General features: G+C 37.9%; 1 protein-coding gene and 1 long non-coding RNA gene across 2 annotated transcripts in view; one reads left to right on the forward strand and one right to left on the reverse strand.

The window, feature by feature from the left end:
* Positions 1–15,317: 15,317 nt before the first annotated feature.
* LOC125338444 lies at positions 15,318–17,828 on the reverse strand. The gene is made up of 3 exons (XR_007208308.1): positions 17,755–17,828; positions 15,895–15,959; positions 15,318–15,402 (listed from the first exon to the last, which is right to left on the reverse strand). It is a non-coding gene; the product is annotated as an uncharacterized LOC125338444 (long non-coding RNA).
* A 1,171-nt stretch (positions 17,829–18,999) lies between these two features.
* Positions 19,000–21,701, forward strand: part of TYR (tyrosinase) — a 41,977-nt gene continuing 39,275 nt past the window's right edge. The window contains exon 1 of the mRNA XM_048295521.1: positions 19,000–19,971. Coding sequence (XP_048151478.1) covers positions 19,129–19,971 — 843 coding nt within the window. The 5' untranslated portion in view covers positions 19,000–19,128. The remainder of the gene's footprint in view (positions 19,972–21,701) is intronic.

Genomic DNA, 21,701 nt, shown 5'->3' on the forward strand with positions numbered 1-21,701 from the left:
AATAATTTAATTGGTGATGGATCCAAATCATTTACAGTAACGTGTGAGCATGAAAAGCTTGGATATTGAGAATGGATACATAACACAACTTTCCTTAGCAGACATAGGCTACTGTAATGTGAAATCTACCTCTGGTCATCTATACTTCCTTCATGATAGGAACTGGTGCTTGGCTGATACAATTAGTGTCATCCCCAAGAAGTCTTCAAGTGAGTGTACCTTAAGATTGGCCAATTTATGAAAAAAGACTAACTGAGAAGCAGATACCTGCCTTATAAACTCTTAGGCAGTATGAACGTGACATGGTTTTCATAAAAAAGGAAAAACAGTATTTAAGAACTGTCTGGTTAAGAAATTGTCAAGACAGGTATAAACTTCTTTTTGAAGACTGAGTGAAACAACCATCTGTTTTTTCCCCAGCATGGGCCACTAGCTAAACATGAAGTTTAAATGATCACTTCTCCACTTCTCCTGTGTTTAAACATCAGCCTGTGCATTAAAGCAGCTCAGACACATGGTGTGCTAAAGAACACTGAGCTTATTCATTTGTCAAACCTACCCTATTGTGCATATTTCTAATGCAGCTACTCCTACAGCATTGAGCTGACAGAAATGCTTATCACAGTGCAGCCCCACTGAGATTCCCAATATGAATTCTGACCTTAAGAAGCCGTGTGGAAAATCCAACTGCGACACCAAGAAGTTCTGAGACATCATTTCAGACTTAAATAGGATGTGAAATAAAAGACATAAATGAAAAAAAATTATTAGAATTGTGTCTCTGAAGGTCTCATGTATGAGCACTTGGATGATCTCTGAAGGCAGAAGAAGTAAAAAAGAATAAGGAATAAGTAAGGTAAAAATGAAACGCTCCTTGTGTATTGGTAGGAAAAATTCAGTGCGTTTTCTTTTTTTTTTTTTTTCACCAGTACAGCTCTACTGCACTTTATTAGAAAACTGCTGCAACTGTTCCATGTTTCTAGTGCAGCTCTAGGGTAGGCCAAGTGTTTGCCTTACCTGCATTCCCCACTTTTCTTAGAGGTGGTCATGTCCTGCTAAAACAAAAAATGTTAAAAAATTTGGAAAAGAAGTAGAGAAAATCTGCCATTCCCTGTTTACTTGATATGAAGCTGGGATGAGATGAAGATGGGTCTCATTAAAGCCATATAACATCCAAATCCTGCATAAAGATAGAAAAATATTTATTCTTATAGAGGTGAATGTGCTTTTGCTTGGTCCTAAGCCAGTACCCACTGAATAAATAGCATAAATGAAAACAGCTTGAAATAATAGTCCAGATCTAAGAAAGAGAAACATCTGAAGCTCTCAGGTGTCTGGAGTACATGACAGAGAAGAAGACTGGTGGTTGTATGTAATGCCAAAACTGCAGTGATGTCTATGCACATGTTAATGCAAGGAAGGCAAAGAGGTATTGTTTTAAGCAGAGATAAAATGTTGTGCTGTACAGAAAAAAGAACCAACCCAGAACTCTCACTCACACAGTCGAATTTCATATGTAAATTGGCCCCAAAACACTGCTTTGTTCACAGGTCTATTAACCCCTATGGAGGAAAAGAAACAAAACTGTCATAATATGGTCAAGTTTGTTAGGACCATGTTTGAATAGACAATTCCCTTCTGAGTTGATGTTAACATTTCAACAGTAAAGAGCTTCTGTTTGTTAAGCTTTTTATAAATATTGATAATACTTCTGATTTCTTGACCCTGTTGTTTACAAATAAAACAACATGATTTTGCTTACGTGGAGTTTAACGTCTTTGAAACCAAGGATGCAAAAGCTTTGCTGATGCAATGAGGGAACCAACTTCACAAGACATATACCCTAGATACACAAAGTATTTGTAGCCTCTTTGATATTGACACTACTGACATGCCTTCAGCAGCAAGAGGAAGCCTGTTAATTCTTCAGAAGTACCCTTAATAATTTCAGTCAAAAAAGAAAATATAAAGAAAAGGAGCTAAGTGTGGAGGAAGACGGTAAAACAACTGCAGAGAGTACAATCAACTTGGCAATAATTTGCTGCATAAAAGAAGATATTGAGAGTGTACATTGCCATATTTTCTTTGTGGTCATATTGAAGAATTTTTTTCCAAATATAAAAAGTATGTTGTTTTTGTTGACCGAAAATAAATTATTCCTGTAGCCAGAAGTGAGTTATTCAAAGATTGCATCTGGAACAAATAGAGATTTTTAAAATAGCATTAGAAAGATGACAAGAATCACTTTACCCATATTCAAGGCTTGTTATTACAATTTAGCATCTAGGCCAGCTATCAGATCAATTGATGTGAGAGCAGTATTCATCACACCACATTTTGGGTTTTTGTGACATAGATTCATTACTTTTTTCTACAACTTTTCTCATACCAAGATGCAATATCAAAATGTAATTTAACAAACCACATTCTCTTCAAAAATCATGCCATCTGAAACACAGAACTTTGCTCTGTTGCAGACCTGTAAACTGCAGTCCTCCAGGGTTTTAATATCACAACTGTCAATGTAAGTTAAGTTTTATGGGTTTAGTATGATTTGAAAGCTCTTCACATTATCATCTTGCTGTGTGACCTTTTCCTGAACCTGATAAAATAATCAGGATTTTGATTCAAGTAGAAAAACAAGATGAGAAGTAGTTAGCTACAAATATTTTAGAGCTTGCTTTCTCATCAATTTCATATCATCCTCTGTTTTTTGTCAGTGAGAGATTGGGAAGTCAATATTCCAATATTTTAGGGCTTTTTGTGTGTTTTTTGGTTTGGTTTGGTTGGGTTGGGTTTGGTTTGGTAGTTTGGGGGGGATCATGGGGGGGGGGGGAAGTTTGTGTTAAAATCAATTTACAGAGAAAGTAAGAAATGCAAAACATTCAAATGGACCCTCAAAGAAACTCCTCCTCATACGTTCACACCCCCAGATGTGGCAGGTGCAGATAACAGTCACCAAGAGGGAGAAGCACATCTTCACTTTGTGGAGCTGGGAATTCCACCTCACTACACCAATCAATGACAGAGTACAGAGATTGCTCCAACTTTCATCTAAGCCTAAAGACCAGCTGCACAATGGAGAGTGAAACTTTGGAATTAGACTCTTGCTTATAACCAGGTTGAAAATATCCACAAATTAAATCAGCAAATTTCATCTTCCCAAAGTAGCACTATAAAAATGTCTATATAGTGAAATCCCATCAGTTTGCTGGTGATGGTTAGTGTTACTCAAAAAAACCAAAATTTATTTCACTTAAATATTTGCCTTAACTGGAGTAGAATACGTAGCACAAGTCATCACTGATTGGCCCTTTAGAGGACATTTTGCCAAAGATGTCAAGAATTTCTGACAACAAAGAGGTTTTAGTAGGCCTTTCAATAAAGTACTACATTTTTAAAATAAAATCCTCAATAAATAGCTATTTTAAACAAAAGTGAAATTGAAGCTGATAAGTGAAGTGATGTATTTCAAGAATTCAGAAACTCTGCATATTTTCAAGACTTGCAGACATGAAATATCGGGCAACAAAAGAGGAACTAAAAAAATCTAACAGGATACTAAAAGTCTTTTTATACTTCTTATATTACCCTTTACTGTTTCCTGCAAAGGACAGTAGCATAATGCAAATATTTTTATATCTTTTTGGCATTTAGATACTGTATAGATAGAAGACACACTTGGATGATATTCCGCTTTGATAAGCTTTCAAAATCTGCATGAGAAAACAAGGTTGGAACTAGAATTTCTGCAGCTTCATACAGATCTAGATTAAGAAAGACTATCAAGAAAGAACATCTAAAAGGTCTTCTACTATTTAGAAACCTTGGAATTGACATTTCAATGCTCCCTCTTCCCTTCACTTACCAGAGAAAAAGCAAACAAGTAGAATAAAATTACTTTTGCCAAGAATGAGTACTGAATTGCAAACCTCAATACATTCCCCCCCCCCCCCCCCCCTCCTTCTGTACATAATCAAGAAGCCATTTGTTCTGCAGTAAAAGCTGCTTGATGTATTGCCTCAAAAGCACTGCAAGGAAGGCTGATAACACACTTCACCATTTTAGAGGCAGCAGGGACTGCACATGCTCAGTGCAGTTATCACCTAGGAAACAAATGATTGCATCTTATTTTTGGCATAAGGCTGTAGGTGTAGGAAAGATCTGAAATACGCTCCCACACAGAGCTGAACTCATTCCTCATGATGCCAACCGGAGTACCGAGCGGAGCCGCTGGAAGCACCTCCTAGTGGTAGCCAGGGAACCACCCACGGGCACTAGACATGGCATCAGGGCTCCTCGCCACGTGAATTCCCCAGGAACAGGCTGTTCCGGCCGGCAGAAGGCACAAGTCAGGCCAGGCAAACATAATAGGCTCTTTGGAGCTGAAGATCTCCAAATGAAATCTGTGAGGCACCCAGAAGTAGCATGCATCAAGATGTAAAAGCATTCAAATGGATTTTAATGAAACAATTAATTTAAGTGCTCTTCAGAACTTGATGCAAATTGCCTCTGCATCAGAGCATTACAGCAGGAGGCTTAATATATTGATAGATTTTAAGGCCAGAAGAGACCATTATGATCATCTAATCTGACTGCTTGCATAGTACAGGTCAGACACTCTCGCCCGAAATTCTGTTAGTAAAGCCCATAACTTTGGATTAAGCAAGAGCATCTCTTCCTGAAAGCCATCCAAACCTGATTTAAAGAATTTTAATGATAGAGAATCCATTGCAGCCCCAGATAAATTGTTTAATGGGATATTATCATAACTCTTAAGGTTTTGCCTCTTATTTTTAATCTTCAATTTCCAGATTATTACCCACCATTGTTTTTCAAGCAAGCAGTTTGCAGTATAATTGTGACCTACTTGGAAAGAGCTTGATTGTGAAATCTTGAGCAGCCTTGATGATCACAAAATATGTACATGCAATTGCCTTTCCATCTTTTCTTCCTTCTCTCTGAAGAGTCATGTTTTTAATGTTCCTAGTACAGGCATGTCCTTACCTTTGTTAAGTGGATCAGCATCATTCTTTCTATCTTGTACATGTAAATATTTGCCATGAAAAATGTAACTTTCAGGAAATAAACCTTTGGTTTAATTCTGGTGTCATTATACAGGATTTTCCTTAAAAGGGAACGTCTGTAAAGCACTATAGGCATAAATTCATATCGAAGTTGATATTTTACTCTGTCTTTTCACATGGACATGTTTACTGCACAGTTTAGTGAACCCAGCTGCAAGAATGAGCTCCTGTAAGATTATTAATGCATTACATGGTCCCTTTAGCCCTTATTCCACAGCTACCTGCCTCTTTAGACATGTCTGGAGTGCAAAATGATGTTTGATTCTAACCTTAACACACATGTGTACAACCTCACTGACAGCAGAAAAGAACACTTGTGATTTATACCCAGAAAGGAAATGAGAATGACCTCTTCTAGAGAGATGCACAATAAAGAGAATGATATAAAAATGCTGATTTCATTAACTCTGACAGGGTAATACTGGTATGTGTGCCATTTAACAATCTAGTCTGCAACTATAATGACTTTCAGCATGCATCCTATCTGTACTGTGATGGTTTATCTGCTACCACTAAGATTAAGTTTTTCTTTTTGTTTCTACAGTGCCTGGTGCAACAAGGCCCATGGTTAGGGACACATGCATGTTATTATAGCAGAAATAAGAAATGCTAACCATAGTTCACTTCAGTGGGACTCAGTGTGCCCATATGGTCTGTCCATATGGAGCTGATTTCAGGATGGGTTCTTTATGTGCAGAACCTTACTGGTTCATAGATAAAAAGATGAAACTTTCAATAAGGAAAATTAGTAGAGAATAAAAAGTAAACCTGGTGGACAGAGACCATAATATTATTTTTCCTTTCAAATCTCACAAATTAAGAACAAAGACAAAAATAGCAACACAGAAATTAAAATCATGACTACTTAGATTTGAGATGCTCATTAATTATGAATATCACTCTGCATGTTAACACAATGTTAACACTATAGCCAGGATGTATGCTGAGAGAATTGATAGCTAAAAGCAATGATCATATGTGGGGAGGCTGCTTCTGTCTTGAGCAAAATAATGGATACCTCTATTCCAGCCTGATAATGTTGCACAGCTTATAGACTACTGCTTGGTAGGCTGAGGTTAATATGATCATGTAAAAATTCCATGTCTCAAGACATCTGTGAAATTATTTCATCTTTGCAAAGGGGAATGCACACAAATCAATGTTAATAACAACATTCATATCTCTGACTTAGTCAAATGCCTTTAAAGCTTGATGATAATAACAAGCTGAAATCAGCAAAGTGAGTGTAGTGAGATGCAGCTGAGACAAGGATCAAGTGATAAGAAAGGAGAGCATTTCTAGCATCTAAGCCACTGCTTTTGAAGGCTCTGTCCATTGAAAGCAGCTTGACCCCCCTCCAACACATTTATTACTACAAACAACTTTTCAGAGAGGCTGTATAGCATGGTTGCCAGCAATCCTGCTGCTTCAGTGCAGGGTCTGTGATGAAACACATCACAAAGTGAAGATAAAAGATGGCATTTTTTCTTGTACAGAAATGACTTCTTATGATTTAAGGCTGCAGGACAAATACCTCTGTAGGTAAATTTGAAGAGGTATAAATGTATGGATCACAAACAGTCTTTGCAGCCTTTATTAACATTAATGTGAGTTTTTGTACATGCCTAAGGGAACAGCAGACCCCAGTAGCCCCATGTTAGGATTGTATTTACTCTTATAATTACTGGGGTTTGTTCATTTTAATTTTTATGTTCTGAAGCCACTGTTTACAGCAAACTGTTCTATCCCTTCTGCTTTTTCTTAATTGTAATTATGACAAGAGTGTGTTAGACTGAAAACAAGTCACACACTTTCTTTATTCCTCATTCAGATTTTCTTCCCACTCCCTTGTCTACAAGTTGCTTAGTGAATTTATTCTGGAGCTTCTGTCCTTTACATGCAGCTTTCATAAAATATCACTTTTTGGGTACAATAGCTCCAGAACTGACCACGTACTTCCTGCTCCCATACCTGTAGTCCACAGAGAAGCTTACGTGGGATATGGGAAGGAGGATGTGAAAAACACTTCATACATCGCATGTATATACGTTGTAATAAATTCAGGACTGGCACAATATTTTTATTGGATTTTATGGTTGTATTATTTAATTTCTTGTTTACTCTCTGCCTTTGTAAAGGAGATGGATTGTAAAATGACTCCTCTGCAGTAGTCAGAATCATAACGTATATAAAGTGATTTGATTTATTACACAGGCCACAATATTTTAAGACTTCAAGTGTCACTTTGTAATTAAAGTGTCGGAAGAGCTGGGATGATTTAGAAGGGTAATGTAATGAAATTATTATTCTGAGGTTTGTCTGTTTCTTGTAAATTTTGTCTACTCCTGGCATGTGCATTAGTCGTGTGGTATTTATAGCATGGGCTTTCCAAGCATAGTTTCAGGGATTAATGTATGAAAAATTAATGTATAAATCTTTGAAAATCAGATTAGCAGGATAAAATAATAAGGCCATTGCCAAAATAAGAATAACAGCCAGGCTTCCTAATGTGTTAATGCTCTTTTGTAGGGCTCTGAAGATAGAGCACAGGTTTAAATGTGCCACGCTTTACGCATAGCACTAACTGTGCAGATTCATCTCGCCCAAGGGAGTCCTCTGTGCAGCACAAGCTAAAAGCATTGAGGACGTGGCCAAGCAGAGGGAAATTTGAGCTCTCAAATGGTGATGCTTATTGCTCACACTTTTGCTTCAAAGCCACACTGGTAAATACATTCAGCCTGCGTCACTTCCTTGAAGGTTTTCAAGCTCTACTGTGAACCACTCTTCCCTGCAGCTAAACTCCAGTTCAAGGTAGATGTAAACATGGTATTCAATCTATGTTGGTATCACAATGGACTTCCAAATGCCTTTTGAATACCAAGATTATTTTTCATTATTTGTAACCATGGTTTTGTGACTAATTAGACAAAAGTTACCATGAGATTATTTAGCAAGATTCTGTTTCAGAACAGGACTCCCTTGAGATGCCTTAGTCTATTTCATCAGCTTTCTGTCTGCTTGTCCAGAAGGCACCAGTCTGCCTCCTCCTCTCTCTCCTAGTCCTCTCCATCTGAAATGATTCAAATGTCTATCTCCAGAGACCTGAACTTAATCCCTGTTTTACCTGCCACATATCCATGGAGACACCTGCTTGCAGGTAAATAAATGTATGCATCTTAACTCCCAAAAGAAACTGTATCTGCCAGATACAATTTGATTTTTAATTCGTTTCACCCTTTTTCTTTCATAAGGCTACACAAAGCCTTTACATTCTAAAAACAAACTTTGCAAGGAAATGTCAAAATAAAGCTGTTTTCATTTGAAATTTAGCAATTAATAAAATATTTTGCACATGAGTTTTTCTCTTGCCTGTGTGTGTTTGTTCTGAAGCCAGATTGTGTGTCTTCAGATGTTTGAGGAAATATTTAAAACAAAAAAAAGGTCAGTTTTTCATTAATAAACATAGGTTTGATCACTCTAAAACTAAAGCAAACTGATCTTGAAATTGGCTAAATGCATAAGAGGAAATTAGGACAGATGAACATTTACTCTGAACGATTTTAATGAAATACATGGACTTTTTATTTGAAAATGGAATTCAGGCTATGATTCAATAAACTAAAATGAAACAAAATGATTAAAACTTTTAGACAAATCATGTAATAAACCCAACATATAATGGTTCTGACTTTTTTTTTTTCCTTTGGTGAGGAACTGATATTCTGTTTATTTTTCTTTTGATGTACAGTGGGTTGGAGGATTCTTTTCCCTTTTAGGAAAAGTGGAAGAAGAAAACGAAACTGAAGAAAGTTATAATTACTATTATTCAAACTCAGACTCAAAATTTAACATCTATTTAAGTAAGATCAGGAATGAGGATCCTCAGTGTTCTCTATATTGCTATATTTTCAGATGAGAGTCTTTCTCCTTCCCACATTTTAATTGTTCTGTACCCTCATACAATATGTGCTGCAATATTAAGGAAACTGAAAATTTAATGGTGTTAAAGTTTAAAAAACTGTCAATGCAGCTATTATTCTATCTCCTTTATTCCAAAAAAGTATGTGGCAGCTGCAAAATCTTCCTTAAAAATTCTGATTATTCTTTGGTTGATTGCAAAAAATATAATTTTTTAAAAATTTGACTAGGCACCTTTTTTCACACACTGTTTAATGAAAATTACTCATTTTCATTTATTTTTTTTAATGACCAGCAGCATGATATATTCTGTATCTTGCAAGCTTTAATATTTTCTCCCAACACCATCTTTCACAATATTATTTATATTGTATTAAAATTTGAAATTTTTATCATATTTTTTTATTTCTGCCAAAAATATTTTTTTTTAAACTTGGAAGAGCATTTTTGCTAATTAAAGGCTCAAAACACAAAATAGAGTTGATTAATAATGAAATGAACTCTCTGAAAGATTGGATTTTCATGGTTTATCAAAATACAAATTAATTTCCAAGTATCCTAGCATATTTTTCTTCATCTTTCAGGATTCTTTTAAAATTGGGTGTTACTAGGGAAATCATCTGGTAAATACAGATTATTCTGTATATGTACCTACTACGTTTGGTGTAATACACAATAATATCTTTAGTAATATATATATATATAATTGTGTTGCAGACTCATTTTACAATAAATAGTAAGAAATAGGTGTTTAGACAATGCATTACAGATCCTTGTGAGGTAGATGTCTGAAAAGGCTGTAATGACTGCAAGTAAAATCATCCATTTCTCTACCTTGATCATTAAAACCTGGACAGACATACTCAGGTGCATACTTTTGCAGTACTATTTTTACTTGGTAAGACTTGAAAGTGAAAAATGTTTAACAAGTAGGTACCCCAAAATTTGGGGCATTCAAAATTATTAGTCTTTAAGAAAAAAAAAAGTGTTATTCATGCCTTGTTATCAAAAAGGAGCGGCCAGAATCAAGGAATGAAAATAACTTGCTGGAAGACTTTTATTATAGAATTCAGCATGAAAACCTTCAGCTTTAATTCTCAGCAAGGAAAAGACTTGAAATCAGTCCAGGCATGAATATGAGCCTGGCACTCTCTGAGACATCCTCTTTGTTTGTTGTTTCCATAGTAATTGCATTTCAAAGTCAACATGCGTATAGACTCCTTTAGTCAAAATTGGATATTTTATTTTAAATAGTTCTGCTTTACATCTTCAATACTATTTTTCTAGAAAGCAAGAAATACTCCATGTCATATATTTGCTCATACAACTGGTATTGGTGAACTTTCCTTTTATTTGTAGGAAATGTCCTGTTCACTGTTAAAAAAGTTACTTATCTCTTAATATTTATTGTTTCTATTTCAGAAGGTTGTCTAGAAATGAAATATAATAAAAGTCACAAAACAATTGATATTGCAGGAATTTGTGTTCTCTGATCTGTACTTTGAAGTGTATAGGTGGCATAGCTCTCATTTAAAAATTAGAGCATTTATCCAGCCTATTTCTTTGTAAGGATGGTTTTGTAGAATTAATGCAAACTTATCAGTGCAGCTCAACAATGCATAGGCAAGTTAATTTTTGTGATAGATGCCTTTGGCAACTCAAGCAGCAACTCATGCAGGGATGTTTTTATCTCTGTTGCTTTCAAGAGGTAGGAAAATGTTTCAGTGAAGATGAATTCAAACTAGTGTCATACTGGGGAGCAGCACAAGGCATCTCTGCTGGGCTCAAGGACTGCTCAGGTTTACCCTGGTGAGGCAATGCATGATTAAACGTAAGGTTAAGATCACCTTTCTTACATCTCACCCTCCTTCAGATGTCTGAGTCTGAGCTTGTTACCTTGTATTTTCTTTCTAGTGGTGGAGAGAAATTGTCACCTTCTGAAAAGGATTAAACTGAACTATCACGGTTGTCTGTTTCAGGGTGAAATGACTGGACACATAGAAGGAGACAAGTGGAATGTACTGCAATCAGCTCTCTTCTGCATTATGTTCCTGAAAATTAAACTTTGTTATTGTTGTTAGTTTTGATACATACTCTCAAACACATTAAAAACAGGATTTGTGTGGCCTCAGCACAGGACTTCTTTGTTTCTCTCCACCTCGTTATCTTTATCTGAGAATTAAGGCAAAATACACATTTATATGTCATACCAATGCATTAACCATTTGCAGTTCTCTAGATGATGTGAAATATTCGAAGCCCAAAATGTTACACATGGAAAGATATTGATCACACTGAAATCAAATGCATGCAAGGACAGTTTAAAAAAACAAAAATATTTAAAAGTCACCCATAAATGTAGCTGTCATGGAAAACACCTGTCACCCAAATAGTAAGGCTGAATTCCTCCAACGTTTTTCAAGAAGTGAAATAGAAAACAGGTGTTTTGCCCTCATGAAATGAAGACAGTCCCAAAAGTAGAGCAGAACTGACACTTACTTCCAGTTCTGGGAGATCCCAAAATACCAGACCTAGAAAACTTGAGACATCACTCCATATAGAAAAGCTACAGGCAAATGTTTTTAGGAATCTCTGAGCTTTGCATCTTTTCACAGGGGAATCTGACATGGCATTTGAGGCAGTGTTTGCTTTTAATCACCATGTGCAAAATAATAACCACATACTGAAAAAAATGCAGACTCCTCAAGAAAACATCCATACAAAAGGGTTTGAAGTCCCTTCTCTTCACCGGCATCTTCTTATTTTTGGTGTAAGGGGCAAGATTAACCATATGTGTGTTGGCAGTAATTTTCACACTATGACTCACTTTCAGTCCTTCTCTCACTCTGTATTTATCACTCCTTAGCGGTGAAGAGATCTTCGGTCATGCTGGTAGGCATGTGCTATCAGGATGCACAATATTGCCCTGCAGTTTCCACGTGTTTAAATGCATTTTACCTAACATAACATTAAATGTGGCTTTGTTTCTTGCGAGTGGAAGATCAGGTTCAAAATAAATTGGCAGTACTTAATGCTAGATCACCCTAAAATTCACTAATGTACACAAAGCTTCCAGCAAACCCTTTTATGTGCCTGACAATGAGGTTATTTGAAAAGTGTTTGAAAAGAAAAATTTATGGTTGGTGTGTCAGTCCAAGTCTGTGGCGTGCAAAAACCCAATTTTGCATCAGTGCAAGTGAGCACACACACACACACACAAAAATCCTTTAATTTATAATGTAGCTAAAAACTCCTTGTAGGGAGACAGACACGTTGTGCCTATTATATCTGAATGTGAGCAAATGGGTGACAAAAGAACCTGGCATAAGCAGGAGGGCTTTTAGCATTTTCATGTGTTCTTATAAAACTGGAAGAAGCAGTCTAAAGCTTCCTTAGAGAACTCACTCAGAAATCTTTGCTTCTCCAACCTCCCAAGTGGTCTGCGAAGTCACAGTGCTCAGAACCCAATCAGTCCTTCAGTTTCTGAAATTAGCCTTAGCACTCAAGACCTTCAAAAATTTTATGCAATTTGGGGTTTTTTTGTTGAAACCATACTTTAACTAAAAGACTGGGATGATAAAGTTGTTTAGGCCAAGCCCATCTCATATGACCAGGGAGAATTTAAGATTAATTTAACCATTTAAGTCACAAGAATCTCTTACATCAGAAATATTAAACATATTTCTTCTTAAAGTCTTTAATTTGTCTTATTTAATACCCTGCACAACTGATGCACCACTTGCTTTCTAAACTATTTATTTCTGGTGTATTCTATATGTTTGTTCCCTGGCCTGGGGAAAAGAAAGGATTTCCAGGAACACGCTTGGCCATTCATTTCTTTCAAATGTTTTTCTAGGTATATTAAGCCTCCCAGAACCTATAACTGGTGCACAAATAATGTTTTCAGTATTCATGTGAATAACCTCAACAAAATCTGCTTTGTTACCACCCACAAAATTGTTAAGCTTTTTTTTTTTTGTTCCAGACCTTTGCTTTTTCTTCTGAAAAGTAGAAAATAGGCTTACTTTTTTAAATTTGTAAAACATACTCCAAATCTTTGTGTCTTTTGCTTTGTAACTACTCTAAGGATCATGCTGTCAAATATCAAGGAGGTATACGTTGTATTATTTGCACTGTTGTGCAGTAGAGACCAGATGCCTGGTGACATCCGTGCTGAACATACCACTGGCTGCAATTGGGCAATATTTAATCCACTTTTGTCATAGGAATTTCAAAATAAAGGCTCTTGTTGTTCATTTCCCTGCCACCTCAATGGCCCTTGGCAGATGCACTATGGATCCAGGAAGAGCAAGCTTGTACAGACACTTCCCTGGAGTAATTTCCCTTCCTCAAAGAATTTAGGGTTCCGAGACATGGTGCATTCATGTTCTATGATTCTGTGGCTTATTCTTTCCTGAATTTATCTGGTCAGTTTTTGAACTCATGAAAATTTTCAACTACAATGAACATAGCAGCTTAACTATGACTTGTAGGAAGAAAAAAGTCTCTTTTTGCTTGTTTCAAACACACTGCATTGAGTAGGAAAATGAGAAAAATCACTTATAATTCACTGTCTCTTTGTTACTCAAAACTGTCAGCTATTATCAGAATAATTTTACATTGGAAGGACTTTTCTTTCCCCATTTTTCCAGATGCCTAATGTCTTACCAAGACATTTTTTTCTTTATTCAGAGAGTTTTCAGTCTGAGTAATAGAGTTTCCTATCCACCGTTTGCATTGAAGTGAAATTGAATGTCAAGGTCTTATTTATATATTTATTTAACTGTGGATTAATTAGTGAAGTTCTAGAGAGAATGCAAAATTCAGTACGATTTGATTCTTCATTACAGTCATTATTTGGAAGGCAAGGGGGGAAATCAGAGACCACATATTATATTTGAGTCTTTCATGCAGCTGGGCCTTTGAGTACTGTCACACAGTTATGGAAGGTTAATAAGATTTTTTGAATTCTAAACAATATATGTCTTTTCCCCTTATCTTTCACATGCTGCAGAGAGGTTTAAATTAATAGAAACGTGAGTGGAGCTATTATAGTTGTCTTCTTTGTTATCTGCATTTTCTCCCTGCACTGATCTGGGAATGAAGGACCACGTGATCTCCCCTCTGTAGAGCTGGGGAAGCAGAAGGAAGACACACATCATTCTGTGGACCCATTGGGCTTGCAGGTCATCTCCTCCTTGCCCATTCCAGCACATTCCCCTGCTTGCAAATCTTAGAATAATAAGCAGACATGAAGGTAGCAATCTGGGAATTAGAGAACAGTTGCTTTCCACAGCTTTCCTTCTCTCATTGTAGCTCATGGAAGATGTCTGTATGTTGTATATTGTAGTCCGTCAGCACGGTTTTAACCGATTTGCTCCTTCTTCCAGAGTTACCAAGATAAGCGGGGTTCAGGGGAGGCAAAAACTGCAGAACTCATTAACAATAACAATCACAAAGTTTGAGGGGTTCTCTGAGGTATCTGGAAGTCTAGCCAGCTAAACTTCTTCTCAAACTGAAATGAGGTGAAACTTACGGCAGGTAAGGATAATATTCAAAGGAGAATCTGAAAGCAGCATATGATATTGATTTCTTCTGTACATATGTTCTTTCCATTAGAACTGACCCCATTTAGTCACATTTTTGTGAGGTTTATTTTTCATTGTAAAAGATATTCTGTAGGTGTGTAAATTTCAGGGTCTTTTGCCATCTACAAAGTTTTTATTTACCTCAGAAAATCTCTCAGATAAACTTTAGAAAAACTGTAGTATTCTCCTCACCGCTTTTGAGTATTTAAAGGACTTTTTGGTAGCATGTTGAGAGGATCAATTTAAGAATAAAATAACGTGTGGTTGAATTTCAGAGAAAAATATGCATTTGAACTGCTTATTTGATGTACAAGTCCCCCTTCTACCTATAAGAAAAAGCTAGGTTTAAGGGAAGCCCTGCTGCTCTTGGTCCAGAAGAGGTTATATGAGGTGACCTCATCCTCCAAGGGTCCCAGCTGATTTATATCCCTGTACCTGTCCCAACTGATTCTCTCATTCATTTTCCAAATTTAGTTTTTTGACACTGCACAGCTGTGTTTGCCTTACCACCAGCAGCTGCTGAGACCTGCTCTGTGTTAAATGTCACTCTCATGGTTTTTAATACACTGTTGATTATCTGTTTGCCAAAGTGTACACACACAGAAAACCAACACACAGCTACTAGCAGTTTTTATTCTTTTTCTGTTTCTCTGCAGAGCTGGATAAATGGAACAGGATAAGTCTGTAAGAAGCACCTAGAGTCACTTATTAGATACAGCTGGTTCTGAAGATGAGCCCAGCACCACGGGCACCCCAGGAGGAAGCTTCCCCCAGTCAACTTGCAGAGGCATCATTGGAATCAGAGGACACTGGAACAGAGGAGGGAGAGCATAGGCTTTTAATTGCAAGAGTAAAACCCTGCAGTTGGTTGGGACACAGCTGTGGGGAACCTGTCATGATGGCAGAGGATGCAGCTTTGCAATATGGGGGAGTCAGTCCAGGAGAGCTCCAACAGAGCAAAGGCTGGTGTTGCTTCTCCCCTGGTTGTTTCCACCACTAGTTTTGCACAGGGTAGATTGTTTGTCTGATCCCTCAGCAGGCAAGTTTCCCTTGGAAAATTAGTAGAACATTAACCCAGAAAAGACATGAATAATTTCCTTGTAGGTTGCTGACAAACCTTCAGTGCTTCCAACCTCAGTGAGCTCCTAGAAGAGACGGGATTTCCCGAAGCAGCACACTCTTATCCACCTAGTTAAAGCTGGGCCTGCTATCAAGGCCACAGATATGAGCCACATAGTACTAAGAAATTGTATGACACTTTTCCTCTGAAAGTTGATAGGAAAGCACTCAGACTCACTTACCAAAATTTCCACTCTGCCCAGCATGCTCCCAAAAGCCAGAAGTCAGGCCACCTTTCAGCAAAGATCTGAAAGCAGAGGCAAAGTGTAAGTGGAGTGTAACAAAACTGTAGAAAATACTGCTTCAGCATCCCCCTTATATGCTGTTCTGTCATCAAGATTGACAGGTATAAGGCAAGTTTTGTGAAGACTATAGATGGATAGATTGGTAACTACTTTTGTGGTGCTTGCTATCTTCAGTCTGTAACAGGGAGAAACTGGCTTTGCCTTCTGCTATAGTTTCTATACTTTCATTGCTCTGATTGCATCTGCACCTCTTCTCCCTTGCTTTGGCCTGCAGATCAATGATATTTTTCTTACTCCTAGAAGTTGCCTGTAATATTTGGCCTATGTTTTCATACCAGTCTGACTATATGTTTTCTGATGCATTAAGTCTGTATCTAGGTCTCCCAGTATCAGATCAAAAATAACATGGCTCATAATAAAAGCATTGATCAGATAATATTCACTAGTTCATATAATCTGAGCCCACTGGTTTATCAGACTGAATTTCCTGGCTGGTTAATAGACTATCTGTCTTTCCATTCTCTAATTGTCAACTGGTCCTTGTACTTATCAATCTCAAATAACCATATCTTTTTTTTTTCTTTTTCTCTAGACGATTCTGATTTCCACTGGTAATTGGGCAGCATCAACTTTGTCTATCCAGCCTTTGTTAAAACCTCCACAGTTTTATGCTTGACTTTTAACCACAATTAAAATTATTCTCCACTTCCCCATCCCAATTTTTTTCCCCCACTCAACACAGCCAACTAGGCCTAAAATGCCCACAGAATTCCCAAAAAGTATTAACAAGCAATACTGAGGGATACTTCCTTCATGGTGCCATCCAGCTATCAGAACATTTTAAAAGCTACTAATATTACTTGAAACTTTGATTGCTTCAGTATTAGCAGCCCAGAAGGGAAATTACTGCGACATTCTACAAAAGGAAGACATGATATTTTGAAGATCAGCCTACTCAGCTCTGAGGAAATAAAGAATTAATTTTATGAGGTAATGTGAACATCCATTCAATGCTGTTGTTTTTCACTTGGAATGTTCCTTGTCCATAACTACATCAGAAAGCCACAGGCTGTGACTACATGAAGTTCAGTTTAGCATTGCAGCATAGTGTTGAAAATCTGATTGTAACACTGCAAGCAAGCCAGCAGGTGAGCTTCAGGAAGACTTCTCGCTACTCTGGGAGTTTTCCTTCTAGTAACTCTTGACAGGTCTATAAAGCAAGAGGGGCGTGTGTTGCTCCTGAGTCACATTCCTGATTCAAAGCTTCTCATTCATACCATTTCACAGGGAATTCTGTGGTTAACCAGCTGCTTAGGAAACTCATCATATGACAACTCTCAAGACTCAGATCCTTGTTTTGTAACATTGAACATAAAATCTCGTTTGAATATTAAACCAGGGTATTGAATGTATTTGTATGTATGGCTTTCTGCATAAATATAATTCGAGGGATTTTCTGGTTCAGTCTGAGGCTCCACCTCAAGTTTCTCCCAATCTCTGTAGCTTTTCAGCGAAAAATTTAAAATATCATCAGAGATGGGTCTCTCCTCATGTGTAGTATTTTTGTAGCATCCATGGGAGGAACAGTAAACAAAATGGCAACGTTTCCCAAAGAGTCAGGTACAAATAAAATAAAACAAAACAAAACAAAACAAAACAAAATAAAATAAAATAAAATAAATGAGTAGCATTTCTATGAAAAAATCTGTTTTACAAGCTTAACATGGAAACCAGGGGAATCAGCTAAAAGATAGTAAACATCAGAGTATGGTTAGTAATATTTTTGAAAAAGCAAACCCTTGTCCTTTGCCCTTCTTGCTCCAGGCTCCCCCATCACAGGCTCCCTGGAAGCAGGATTCAGGGATAATCCCCTGAATACATGAGGCATAGAAGCCAACAGGATTAAGGCACCTCGTGCTCCTCAGCATGGTCATGTGATGACCTCCTGATCCCGGCAAAGGCATTGTTTCCCAGCAAGGTTCTCACTTCATTTGCCTATATGTTGTTCTTGCCCTCCCTAAGCACGAGGAAATAATTCACAAAGCTTTTTGTAAGAAACAAACCCAAGAAAACCACCCTTACTGATAGCAGTAGTAGCTGAAAAAAAAGAAGGAAATTCATGTGCGATTTGCCCAGCAGTAAAACAACAGTTGTCCTCTTGCAAGGGGCAACTTCAAAGAATGTCTAACTTCTAAATCTGCTCATGCAGCTCTGTCAGCTCTGCTCAGGCTAATGTACAAGAAGAAAGAGGTGGGTGGTCTGGAGGCTGCCCAGTAACATATTGAGTAAAGAACACAGATATGGTGTTTGCAAACTGCTTGATGGGAGAAAAACAGGAGTCAATGGTTTTTTTCCTGATCCAGAGACAGCTGCTCCAAGGGCTTTCTGAAAATCTATTGGTAGATTGTCTGTGTTCCCCACAAAACTGTGGAGAAGACTGTCATGCAGAGTTCTGTGTGTCATCAACTGTGAAAACACTATCAATTCTAGGAGAAAAAGGTCATTTTCTTATGAAAAGTATATTACTTCCCTCACTTCCCTCTGCCACACTCCAATCCGAGAAAGGCAGTTTACACTGAAATGTAAAAATACCAAGCCAAATAATTTGTTCTGGTTCTGCCCTATGTTCACACTTAATCTGAGCACATTTTGGTTTTGCTTCCTGTTAAAAAAAAATAGGTTGCTCACAAATTCTTTATTTTCTCATTTTTAGGTACACTGTTCTTCCTATTTAACTGACTAGACTCTTTCAGGTCTTTTTTTTTAATCAACCATTTATTCTAAAGCATATAAACAAACTAGGAATCCTAAGAACTTACAGTTGATTCTGTGCCCAAATTTTAATTTTACTTCCTCTCCAACTGCCATGGGAAAGCAATCATGTGCTAGGCAGAAGGCAAAAGTTTATAATAGATGCCTGTATTTTGAAACTTGTAGAGGGAGGGGGGGAAAGTCAATTGGCTTTCACCTAGAACATGTGATAATGAGATTAACCCTGAAGTGTATTTTGTGTGTAAATGCATCTCATGTAGGAATGGGGAAGGACATTGAAGAGTGTGCTGTAGCAGAAGTCAGCAGTGAAGCATTCCTGGTGGAGGGGAGGAATTCCTTTCACACGCAGGCCTTTGGAGGGGTCAGAGAGAACACTCCATGCACTGAAGCATAACGCTGATGCTTTCCTGCTGCTCTGTCAGTATGCTGCTGTTTGCCCTGGGTTTTCTGCTAGTCATCCTTCAGCCATCCACCGGGCAGTTCCCCAGAGTCTGTGCGAACGTGCAGAGTCTGCTGAGCAAGGAATGCTGTCCCCCCTGGGATGGAGACGGGTCCCCTTGTGGGGAGCTTTCCAGCCGAGGGTCCTGCCAGAACATCCTTCTCTCTCAGGCTCCACTGGGACCACAGTTCCCTTTTTCAGGAGTGGATGACAGAGAGGAGTGGCCCTCTGTATTTTACAACCGGACATGTAGATGTGAAGGCAACTTCATGGGATACAACTGTGGGGAGTGCAAATTTGGTTTCTCAGGGTTCAACTGCACTGAAAGGCAAGTGAAAACAAGAAGAAACATCTTCCAGCTCACCACCAGTGAGAAGAACAAGTTTCTTGCCTATCTTAACCTGGCAAAGAATATCCCTAGCCAGGACTATGTTATTGCTACTGGCACGTATACTCAGATGAACAATGGCTCCAGCCCCATGTTCAGAGACATCAACGTGTACGATCTCTTTGTGTGGATGCATTATTACGCCTCTCGAGACACACTCTTAGGTGGCTCCAATGTGTGGCGGGACATCGATTTTGCCCACGAAGCCCCCGGTTTTCTGCCTTGGCATCGGGCCTTTCTGCTGATGTGGGAACGTCAGATCCAGAAGATAACAGGTGATGAGAACTTCACCATCCCCTACTGGGACTGGCGAGATGCAGAGGACTGTGTGGTCTGCAATGATGAGTACATGGGTGGCAGACATCCCACCAACCCTAATTTGCTCAGCCCAGCATCAATTTTCTCCTCGTGGCAGGTAAGAACCAGCCAAGGAAAGAGGAAGGGAATTATCCTACCTGATTTTAGGCACATAGGTGAGGTGCACAAAATGGGAGCTTAGTCACACTGCCTGCCCTTAGATATTACTAGAGAGAAAGTAAGCAATACCAGAAAGCAAGTCAGATTTTATGTGGACCTTGCCTTCATTTAGAACTGTTCATATGTAACTTTGACTCATTTCTTTCTGACTGTAGGATTTAGGTTGTTTAATTAAGAACATAAAAGTAAAGTGGAAGGGGGAAAGCTATGCCTTAGTGTCCAAATATGGCCTTTATCAGCTTAAACATGCTTGGTTCTGGTGTGCCAGTCAGGTCAGAAGAAGCAGGATTTATGCACATGAATTTCTAGCATGCAACCATTGCAAAACAATAGGTGACTGAATGATGGAAATAGAAGCAAAGGGTTTTCAGGCGCTCTACCCCTCTCCCAGTGTATTCCTCCTATCCATGAGTTAAAAACTATCAAATTAAACTAACCTGCTTTCAATGTTAAACAAACAGACAAATAAGTAAACCAAACCTTTAGAGCAGAGAAGAATCAGCTCTGTAATTCACAACAATAGTTCAAAGAAATAGCAGAAATAATCTCTGTTGCTCAGAGGAACTGAGAGGCAAACTCAATAGCAATTCCTGCCAATTAAAACCACTTCAAATTAGCCCAGAAAGCACAGGGAAATTACATATATACATAAGTGATAAGGTGTCATGTAGCTGAACTATAGTGTGCTGTTCTGACACTGAGAGCTTTTTCTTGTCTCTTGCTCATCACTGCCACATTGCCTAAAATACAGTGACAAAGGTCTATTAGCTTCAATAGACACACTCCATCATGACAATAGCAACAGTTGCTTCTGGCATTGAAGTCTATGATTATGGTCGTCTAAATCTATCCTCTATTTATTTCTGTAGCAGCAGCCCAAATGAAGGCTGGGCAGTTTCAGTGATTTACCAGAGACAAATTCAGGCAGCTCTGGGATATTCTGGCATATTACAAATCAGCACCCAACTGGGCTTACTGGGCTGGTTGGGCTGTATTTAGTCTTGATTTGTGCTCTCTGAATAATAGAGGGTGTGTATATCTCTAAATTCAAGCATTTGGAGATACAGGAACAGAGCAACTTAGGCTACTCTCGGGCATACCTTTTTCTCCCTCACACAGGTACTTTTCAGGGACCATTCCCAGAAGAATGCTTGCATAGAGACACTGTTTATGAGACTAAAATTATTTTACTGACATAGACATGGATTTTTTGATGTCACTTGGCCTCAGTGTCTGGGAAATTTCCTGAAGACATTTAATTTAGTGTAGGCATAGCCATAAAATAGATTCAGAAACAAACATACAGTTTCATCCCATTTTCTAAGATTCTTCTCATTTCTAACACTTTTAATCTGCATCAACTCTATTAGCTTAATTAGATTGCATTATCAGGAAGAAGGGGATCTTATGTTGTTCTGCACTGAGCTGAATAAATGATTGTGTGAAAATTGTACATGTGGTAAAGTGGATTAAATGAAACCAGAATTGCACTGATTACATGTGTCAAGTGGAGCTATCAATACAGTATATAGGATGAGATAACCAAGGTAGCAGGAGGCAGGTAATACAGAGAAATCAGCAAGCTGCTGGCAGAATTTTCTGAAAGACATGCAGTTGTCAGATAGTTGCATTTAGCTCATTTTCTTTTACAAAGGTTTTATTAATTGT

The sequence above is a fragment of the Corvus hawaiiensis genome, chromosome 2 (assembly GCF_020740725.1).
Source record: "Corvus hawaiiensis isolate bCorHaw1 chromosome 2, bCorHaw1.pri.cur, whole genome shotgun sequence".
NCBI lineage: Eukaryota > Metazoa > Chordata > Aves > Passeriformes > Corvidae > Corvus > Corvus hawaiiensis.